Source organism: Ictalurus furcatus, chromosome 24 (assembly GCF_023375685.1).
Source record: "Ictalurus furcatus strain D&B chromosome 24, Billie_1.0, whole genome shotgun sequence".
Lineage (NCBI taxonomy): Eukaryota > Metazoa > Chordata > Actinopteri > Siluriformes > Ictaluridae > Ictalurus > Ictalurus furcatus.
In genome coordinates this window covers 7,365,012-7,375,581 of record NC_071278.1, presented here as the reverse complement: position 1 = coordinate 7,375,581, position 10,570 = coordinate 7,365,012, and the positions used below count along the sequence as shown (strand labels likewise).

The 10,570-nt window shown below is 43.3% G+C and overlaps 1 protein-coding gene across 3 annotated transcripts in view; it reads left to right on the top strand.

Moving 5' to 3' along the window:
* Window positions 1–1,300: 1,300 nt before the first annotated feature.
* The window catches only part of elavl3 (ELAV like neuron-specific RNA binding protein 3), a 12,308-nt gene continuing 3,038 nt past the window's right edge, over window positions 1,301–10,570 (top strand). Inside the window, exons 1-3 of one of the 3 annotated variants that reach the window (XM_053612782.1) lie at window positions 1,301–2,343; window positions 7,313–7,529; window positions 8,026–8,129. In XM_053612782.1, coding sequence (XP_053468757.1) covers window positions 2,335–2,343; window positions 7,313–7,529; window positions 8,026–8,129 — 330 coding nt within the window. In that variant the 5' untranslated portion in view covers window positions 1,301–2,334. Of the gene's footprint in view, window positions 2,344–7,092; window positions 7,530–7,882; window positions 8,130–10,570 lie in introns of those variants that run through there. The other 2 variants (XM_053612783.1, XM_053612784.1) reach the window with 2 other exon arrangements.

Below are 10,570 nucleotides of genomic sequence, written 5' to 3'. Positions count from 1 at the left end.
TATCTACTATACTGTATAGTTCTACCCCTAGTGTGTCTACTATACTGTACAGTTCTACCCCTAGTGTGTCTACTATACTGTATAGTTCTACCCCAGTGTATCTACTATACTGTACAGTTCTACCCCTAGTGTGTCTACTATACTGTACAGTTCTACCCCTAGTGTGTCTACTACACTGTACAGTTCTACCCTTAGTGTGTCTACTATACTGTACAGTTCTACCCTTAGTGTGTCTACTATACTGTACAGTTCTACCCTTAGTGTGTCTACTATACTGTACAGTACTACCCCTAGTGTGTCTACTATACTGTATAGTTCTACCCTTAGTGTGTCTACTATACTGTATAGTTCTACCCCAGTGTGTCTACTATACTGTACAGTTCTACCCCAGTGTGTCTACTATACTGTATAGTTCTACCCCTAGTGTGTCTACTATACTGTATAGTTCTACACTTAGTGTGTACACTATACTGTATAGTTCTACCCCAGTGTGTCTACTATACTGTACAGTTCTACCCATAGTGTGTCTACTATACTGTATAGTTCTATCCCAGTGTGTCTACTATACTGTATAGTTCTACCCCAGTGTGTCTCCTATACTGTACAGTTCTACCCTTAGTGTGTCTACTATACTGTACAGTTCTACCCCTAGTGTGTCTACTACACTGTATAGTTCTACCCTTAGTGTGTCTACTATACTGTACAGTGCTACCCCTAGTGTGTTTAATATACTGTATAGTTCTACCCCTAGTGTGTCTAATATACTGTACAGTTCTACCCCTAGTGTGTCTACTATACTGTATAGTTCTACCCCAGTGTGTCTACTATACTGTATAGTTCTACCCCAGTGTGTCTACTATACTGTACAGTTCTACCCCAGTGTGTCTCCTATACTGTATAGTTCTACTCTTAGTGTGTCTACTACAGTGGAGTCATTGTTTTACTCAAGACCTTATTGTGCTACGTCACCAGCTTCACTGTAATTCAAAGTTGCACTAAAAATAATTTCAGCACTACAGGATCTGCTGATTTCTAAAGTGAGGCTGAACCCAACTCGTGCTGTGATCTTCAGCAAGAAACCCAAACCTAAGTGATGAGTCACATGAAATGAACTGCTTTGTTCTTATCCCAATGCATCATTCGACGGTGTCATCTGTAGTACGAGCTTTTGGGTATACCCATATGGTTCGTCACTGATACATGTTCTGTGTGCGTTTTACTCGACTCGTTGTCTAGCACAGAGGTCACATGACAGTTTTCATCTAAACGTCATAATCATTCCTCTACCAAACCACTCCACACAAAACCACACCATATTTCACACCATTAAACACCTTTGTGCTGTTAGAGCACTAATCAAAGCTCGCTTCTTAGCAGTTGAGGAACATGCAGTCAAGTCATCAGAGCATTCACCGGAATATATCTGATATATCGGTTTGAAACGTGCTCTCAAAAACGACAAACTCAACGCAAAGGACACAACGCGAGGTGAGGTTTATGGATCTGAAGGTGGGAGGAGTTTGATGGTGTGGGTGGTGAAGAAGAAGAAGAGGAAAGCGAGGAAAAGGACATGGCTTCTGCCTTTTCTGCACCCATCTGTTCTGATGGTGCAGGTGGAGCTCTATTCACCCATCTCTGCATGTGTGTGGAGTAGGAGGGAGGGGGGAAGGAAGAAAAGGGAGGGCAGAGAGAAGGAGTGAAGAGATGAAGGGGTGGGAGGTGGAGGGGGGCTCCTGGTGATCTCTCCTGAAGGGGATAATAGGAGAGCGACGCATTGCAATGGCTGCCGTGTAGCGCCCTCCCTACCCAATTAGCCAATCAGCGGTCGCCTCTGACTGGCAGAAGGACACATAAAAGAAGAACATTGCAGCAGAGGCACAGAAGGAGACTGTGAAGAGCTGGGAAATACACACATACACTAGCACGCACACACACGACAACAGAACCAGAACACCCTCCTCTGGACACACCCTACTGGGGATCACTGCTTCTCTCTCTCTTTTTTTTTTTTTTTTTTTTATTTCTGAACCATCGCCCACGCCGCACAGGGAGAAATCTCTCTCGTCCTCATCATCATCATCCTGAAGAAAATCCCTTTCTCCTCATTTTCACTCTGCTTGAGGAACACCTACAATCAGACGGGCTGAGAATCCCTGAAGACAAGGCTCTTTTTTTTCTTTTTTTTTCTTTTAATTTCGGAAAAAAGCGACGTGTTTAATCGAGCCACGCGTTTTAAAAAAAAAAGAAAAAAAAAAGACCAGAGCGAATCCTCCAGCGAGCCTGAAGAAGACCTGCACATCGAAGGAGCTAGATCACTATCATCTTTGTACAAGAATGGTTACTGTACGTATATATATATATATATATATATTTTTTTTTTTTTTCTTCTTCATTTTTTATAATTTTTTTATTTTTAGCCATTTTAACAATGCAAAAATATAATTGTAGTATCCTCAGTCCTCAAATCAAGCCTTTGCAAGACTTCTAAGCTAGATGGAGAATATTGGATTAATCTGATTTGTAGGCAGCTTTGCGTGTTAATATCATATTGAGAAAAACATGGCATTCGCTCAGTGACATTCCCTTAAAGCGGATTGTGTAAACAAGATTAGCGTAGCAGCGATGCTTTTAGAAACGTGATCCATGGATGCGCAACACTACAGCTCGCTCTCTCGACGTTTTCTACAGAGCATCAGATCCTGTTTTTTTTTTTTTTTGCATACAGATTATGGCTAGTCCGTTAATTAACACGTAAAATTCCTTTATATATGTGTATGCATTTTTCCACGCTATTGACATTTGATCCCATAGAAGTCACGGCTCAGTGGCCATTCCGCAGGAGCAGAGGCAGAGAGAGAGAGAGAGAGAGAGAGAGAGAGAGAGAGAGAGAGAGCGAGCGAGCGATGTGCTGAAAAGGCAGAAGGGCGTTGGGAGGCTGTGAGGACACACAGTGCTGCATTTCTCAGAGCAAGAGGAGGACATTTATGAGACAAAATAGAAATTGTGTGCATTCGTTGACCAGAGAGAGAGAGAGAGAGAGAGAGAGGTGCAAAGAAAAGGGTCGAGTCACTCAGAGGAAAGGAGGGTTTTTTTTTTTTACGCATCGAGTCGAATCGAATCAGACGTTTAGAAATTCCTAAAGGGCTTCTTTTCGTTGCAATGCATGAACAATATCCAGGGCCCGGGAGACGAGCGGGAACGGCTGCAGAATCCTAAAGCTTTAATGGGGGGATGATCGGAATGAGAAATGTGTGCAGTAAGGACAGGCCTCGCACGAGTGCGAGCATTTTGGGCGTGGCTTCGTTCTCTCGAAGGCGACGGCACGCGCTGGCAGCACCACACAAATCTCAGTCCTGACTGAGCAGATATTGCCTGTGATCTGATCTCATACATGATGCACGCTCAGTTTGATCTTATCCGGTGTTCCGGCTTCACCCGTCGCAGCGTCACCGTCACAACCTGACTGTATTTAACGCAGAAACAAAGACACTAAGGGCTGTGCAGTGCTTAAATAACATTGTTGACAGTTGAGAAAAAATAAACATCTAGGATATTCTCATTTCTGCCTGATTGAGAGATAATGACACGTGGTCTGGTTTTGGACAGCCTGTTTATCGAGGTGTCTGCATGTTAACAGGCCACCCCAGTGCCACCCCAGTGTCTCCCCAGTGAGCCTAGCCTGCTGATGGGGGTCAATGTGCCGAGACCTAACATCAAACAAAGAACTCTCGTGCATTTACAGAAATACAACTGATTTAAACAAACGCTTTCCACATATATCCAGCCGTCGAAATCCATCACTGAGCACACATCCAGAGGAACGATAATAAAGACGTTTATGGCAGACTCAGTGCTCCACGGTCCTCAGTAAGCTCTCTGTAGCTTATATACCGCAGCACCAAGCAAATAAAAAGCGTCGAGTCAGATAACCTTCTCTTACACAATTCAAGGACAAGGACGTAGTAAGTGAAGCACAGCACAACCCACTGCCAGGATAGAAGCTCAGAGTAAAGCTCATCACGGCTGATCTAGATGCTGAGGCGGAAAATGGAGGACGGACACAGATCCAGAAGCCGATGTCAACACGACGGGGGACGTGACACACAAAAAGCACATCGTTTCAGTCCGATCAGCCATTGTGATAGCGCTAGGCCTAATATTGTTTAGAAAAACTTGAGACATGTATCAGATTGTTTTTTTTTTTTGTTTTTTTTTTAAATATTCACACAGCCGTGGTCGAGGCTGTTGTGCCGGGGATAAAATGGTCGAAATAAATTGGTAAAGTTGTTGGTGCTCATTGTTCCCAGTGAGGCCTGCAGCACAAAGCGCTAGTGTTTACATTAATATTCATAGCGCTGCCGCGGCCTGCGTGCACGAGGAGGAACGGGTGGCTCTTTTGTTCGTGCGTGTCAATACATTTATTCAGGCTGGCTTTTTATGAATGCCTAAAGAGCGAACAGATCCTTGTTCAATCAAAGCGAAGAGGGGATAACGATTTAAGCGATTCCGGTTGACGGACCAAATTAAGCAGTGAAAGCGGATCTTTATATTTATATATATATTGTTATTTATTTTTATGAAAGCTGTTTTTTTTTTTTAACTGGGCTCTGAGCACGCGGAGCCTCCGAGCCGAGTCTGTTTCAGCACTCTGGATAGAGACAGGACACGAACAGAACCCGCTACACAGTTTCATCCCCACTACCTCTCCATTTTCCCCCCAACATGTCTGTTTTGTGTTCCATCATACTGCGGGAAATCGCATTAGGTTTCCGCTTGGCTGCAAAAAATGGCAAGTGTAATGGTATACAGGCTGCATGGTGAAAATCTTGGAATACGTCGATGTAATAAGACACAAGCGTTTCTTGATCTGATCGGATGAAACGTAAAAAAGCAGGCCGATCTGTGTGGTATTTGATAATGATGAAGCATTTCGCTTGGTGTCCTGTAGCTCTCCAGCTGCCACTGTGATCCTCTAAGCTGCAGTGAGAACGTGGCTAATGCCTTTTGTTTAGAATAATCCTGTAATCGGAGTTACTGAGATGGCCTGTTATAGCAATCCGAGCGTTCGCTTTTTCAGGCTCTGTCAGTAAAGGGCCGACCAAGACAGTGGTGCTTTTTTATTAAACCATATTTTCAGCACATACTTAATGTCCGGGCTACTTAATTACTCAAAACAGCAACAAAAAACGTCTAAGTCTGGTTGGTCAGCAAAAGCTGTCAAGTCTCACAGCACTGTACTTAGGAAGCTGGAGTTATTTCCAGAAAATGGCTTCCTGGAAGCACAGACTTCTTCGGCTGTAGGTGTATATTTTTCACCTGAGATTTCATGTGACGCTTTTTGTCTAAAACTCTAAAGTGATATTATGGTTTTGAAAGGTGTGAGGTGGTCACGTGGCAAGGCAAGCAGGCTGGGTCGGTGTGGTCTTTCTCTTCCCTGGGAATAGAAACGTACAAGCCAGGGGAAGAGAGGTGAAGCCTGTTCACGGTGTGTGTGTGTATGATGTGTTTGGCTAGTACGAGGTCGGTGCATCTCATGAAGCTGCAGGTAAGACTGGTGGGAATGGCGGTTCCTGGCTTGTCTGTGTGAATCAGGCTTTTGTGGATGAAAAGATCTTCTTCCTCTGGTTTGTTTTCACAATAGCTGGGGCCTAAGGGCAGGAAGAGCTGCCTGCACGTTACGCAGCATTTTTACATTTGTTGCCAGGGATTGGTGCCTGCCACGAGAAGGTTCGCTTAAGTCTAGTCCAAACTCGTTCCAGTGCTGTAGTTCTGTGAATGTAGGAGTGTGTCTGCTAGCATAAAAAAAAACAACTTTCAACAGGAAACGGTGAAATATAGAGGTTGGCAAGATTCTTTTATCATGTCGAGATAGCTGTTATGCCTTTTTCTAGGTTTGCAGGGTTTTATTTCAGGCATGATTAACCCACTGCCTTGCTGATGTGTTCTCGTTGCCAGGGTTAATCTGCCTTACGAGATCTATGTTTTTTTTGTTGTTGTTAGAGACAGAAGGTTCACTTCATTTATCCATAATAGAACATAATGATCTTAAATGGGCATAACCGATGCTCATTTGCATCCCTCTTCTGCGACAGACATGCATTAAAAACACATGAAAAATATACATTCATGCACACACAAACACACTGCTAAAAGTCATGAAGCCAGCCAATAGCAACTGTTGTCAAGCAGCTGTTACCTGGGCAACCTGAGTAGAGGTAAGGCTCAAGTAGAGAAGAAATGATTCCATGGGGGAGAAGAGTGTTAGAGATGGATTAGAGGAAAATGGAAAGGGAAAAAAACAAGGACCACACCTTCGGGGGCGGGGGGGACACGACACCATGCAGGCTGAGAGGTGGTGGTCTGTGGATGTAGCTCCGGAGTCTGATTCCAGTTCATTCTGATGTACAATTAGATTTTTTAACTGAAGACATGTTATCTAAAAGGGTTTAATGATTAGTGAATGATTCTGCCTGTTGATGTGAGCTGATCGTACAGATTACAGATTAAAGGTTCAGCATTAATTAGGTGTGCACGCCTCCCAGTTCCACCCCAGGGGTTATTCTTATCCTACCAAGGATCTACAGGTTCACTGACCGCATGACAATTCAATTCTCTTAAGCAAATCACTCTCGAGAATGATACTTCATAATGTTGCACCAGTATAGGAAGAAAAATCACCAAGAGAACGCCTTGACATACAGGACACAGTGGCAAAGCAATAGAAAGAAACGAATAAAAAGGATTAATACTGACCAGCATAGGCTACATCTGTTCTTTCAAAACTCTCTATAGGCTAAATTAAGCAACATGCTGTAGTCCAGAGCAACAGACAAACCACAGTAGACATGCGTACATACGCACACAAAAATAATGGCACACTTCCATCGTACACAATATGTTTGCTACTGGCAGCTCAAACTTCGGCAAAGCCTACAGTGCAGGATGTCACTTTAACTTACACTTCATCAGTCAGACGTCTGACTACTAATGTAATACTGTTCCACCCTGTCTAGAGAAACAGCAGACGGGGCAAAAAAAATCACTGGAACATCCACAGATCTAGGAGCAGACAGAGAGAGAGAGAGAGAGAGAGAGAGAGAGAGAGAGACTGGGAGAAAATGAAAGAGGACAGGGAGAAATTAAATATATGTGTGTGTGTGTATGTATGTATGTATGTATATATGAAATAAAGAAGAATTTGAACCTTGATCTGAAGTTTCTCCACTGTTCACATGCTGACAGTAGCAAGGACAATCCCATCTACAAAGTCAGACACAATACAGTGTCTGATCTCTCTGATTTCTCTCCACAGATAATCAGCACCATGGAAACTCAGGTGTCCAATGGTCCGAGCGGAACCAGCATGCCTAACGGCCCGGTCATCAGCACCAACGGTGCCACAGACGACAGCAAGACCAACCTGATTGTCAACTACCTGCCTCAGAATATGACCCAGGAGGAGTTCAAGAGCCTGTTCGGCAGCATCGGAGAGATCGAGTCCTGCAAGCTGGTCAGAGACAAAATCACAGGTAACGCAAGCCTTACACGGATCATCAGTCTGAGGCTCGCTAGATCCTTGAGTGCAAGGTTTGATGAAAGATTTGTTTTTTAAGAGACTTATTAAAAGACTTATTAACTCTTAGCTTTAAATATTGTAAAAAAAAAAACAAACAAACAAACAAACAAAAAAACCCACCACCACTTTAAGTTATTTCCACATTCTTCGAGAAATACAGTTTAATCTACAGCCATAAAGCATTCCTCTCGAGAAACTCTTAAAGGTTCTATGTAGAATCCTGCAAACAAACACAGGGTTTCTTTCCATTAAGCAAAGAAATATCCCCAAGAGGAACTTCTAATTAAGCTGCAAGCTTTTCTGAGAGTCTGTGTTGGTTATTGAACTTATTTTAAGGGGCACGCTACACTTATTTGACATCACAATTAACGGCATAATTATTGCAGATTATTATGATACGCCGTGCCTCTTATCAGGCTGTAGCTCACGGTTTTCTGTTATGTTTACAGGTCAGAGCTTGGGCTATGGCTTCGTAAACTACGTTGACCCTAACGATGCCGACAAGGCCATCAACACGCTCAACGGTCTCAAACTGCAAACAAAAACAATCAAGGTAAGAGCACTTTGACCCCACGCTCCTGCATCATCCTGCTGACAAGTGAGCCGCAGGACGAAAGAAGGGAACGCGAGGAAGTGACAGACGGGACAGAGGGAAGGGAGGAGAGAGGGTGGGACCGAGGGCAGAGAAGGCAACAGCAAGCACAAAGGGAACAGAAGAAAAGAAAGAGGGCGAAGCAAAAGCAGAGGTCAGAAAGCAAGGGGGCTGTGTGCAAAGGTGATTGTGATGGAAATGTAATTAGAGAGGTGCAGTGCATGGCATTTGAGGGGTGGGGGTGCTGAATCAGTGCAGGAAGCCCCATCTGCCTCCAATCTTGGCTAATTAGGGCCTTCTTTGTCTCCGAATTCAGCAGGGAATAGGGGAAGGGGTTCGACTCAGGGAAGGAGGGGTTGAGAAGTAAGAAATAAAATAATTCAGCCTGGTTTAACCCCACCTGATCATAGCCTATCAAAGATTGTGTCAAAAGTACAAACCAAAGAAGATTAGCTGAAGAAAAACGTTCTGGGGAAAAAAAAACACAAACAACATTTAACATATTTCCATACATCTCATTTATATGTTTCATCCTATTTACATTCATTCTACTTGCTCACATACAAATACAGTTGTATATATCACCACGTCACGCTAACAGCCTCCTTCAGGAGGATGTTTGAAAGTGTATATTTATTTCAAATATATATATGTAAATTATGAAAATAAAAATTCTACTTTTAAAATAAAGATTTTAAATATCCAGTACTTCCCCACCCCTCCCCCCTTGCTGGCCTTCTCAACAGTGTTAGCAGGCATTCATCATTTATGTGCACACTGCATCCAAATCCTTAAGCTGAGCAAATGTCATATTTTCCATGTCAAAAAGGCATTGTTAGAGAGCTGAGAGGACTTGGGAGGAGGGAAACGAGGAGGGAAAGGAGGTGCAGGAGCAAAGGCTAGAGGATGCAGCGTTGCGAGAAGAATGCCAATGACAGGATTAGAGGCCATATGGACTGCAGGCACCATCTGTAGTGTGGAAGAGATAGGGAGAGGGTTAATTATAGGGCAGAATCCGGTCTTCTGATAAAAAAAAAAAACAACAAAAAAAAAAACTCAGCCCCGCCCTTCCAGCCGGCAGTCCAATCTCCACCGTACACTCACCCACTCGCTGAACAATAACACCCCGGACCCCAACAATACAGCTGCTTAGTCATACTCACCCCCAACACGTATACATGCACAGATGATGCAGACATGGAGCCTACGCCATTCAGACCCAGATAGCAATTAGCCGTAGTGTTCTACAGCACACGTGAGAACATAAAGGATATAAAGACATTGAGGGGAATATAAGGAAATAAAAAGCAACACAAAGAACAATGAAAAAGAAAAAAAATGTCCAAAACACTACGCGTATCGACACAAAAGAGAACAGTCTAAAAAAATGTCTAAAAAAATGGTCAAAATATACATTTGTGAAAATAATATTGTAGGCTCACGCTGGACAGTACAAACCACTGTGCAGTCATTTAAATAACGGAATATAAGTCTGGACCTGGAAATGTTGGCCTTACGGAGTCGTTTTGCTTGGACGGGAGCAGAGTTTGAGAGCTTTCAGGGATGCTGGACATATTGTAAGCTGTTTACTTGGTTTGTTGGTTGCCAGAGGAGCAATTTCCCCTAGAGGGAGAAGACAAAGAAGGGAGGGAGAAGAGGGAGGGGGGGCGATGTCTCTATCACACGAAAACACACACATTCTGTGCTACCATCAATCACAGTCATTCTCAGTCAGCCCCGAATTCTTAAATAAATACAGACTCGAGACATATTAAAGGAAACGATTTCAGCTCCGCCGCCAGAACAGCTTTCGCCTTCTAGAAGTTTCCAGAACGGTACCAGCGGGATGGACACCGTTCTTCCAAAAGACGTTCCCTCGACTGTTGATGGTGGTTCGAGGGCACGGTCTAAAATGTCAATTCAGAGTGCCTGGGTTGCAAAATGTCTGGGTGATGAGATACGGTGAAGGCCATGGTGAATCATACGATCAACATCATTCGTATCAGTCAGAATAAGCTTGTATTGATTTACAGTGACCCTTTCCAGTAAGGGGACAAGTGGAACCAAACCATGCTGACAAATGCCCGCCACGGCACTGTTTTTTTTTTCCCCCCTCTCAAAAAAAAAAATTTGACAGCAAACTCTGTCCTGGGAGACAACATACATGGAAAAATGATTACAAATACAAATTCTAAATCACAATTATTTCTATATCTTTAGATGCCTAAAACTGCTTAAGATTTTGTAAAATGTTGAAAAATGGGAAATCCTCATGTGCTTGAGTGGGGAGAACTGAGCTCAAGGAATATAAGGCGGAATTTATATTTCTGTAAGGAATGGATTTGAAGACACCAGAGGGACTGACTTGAGAAAGCATCCTGCTGGAGTGCTTAATAAGGGTA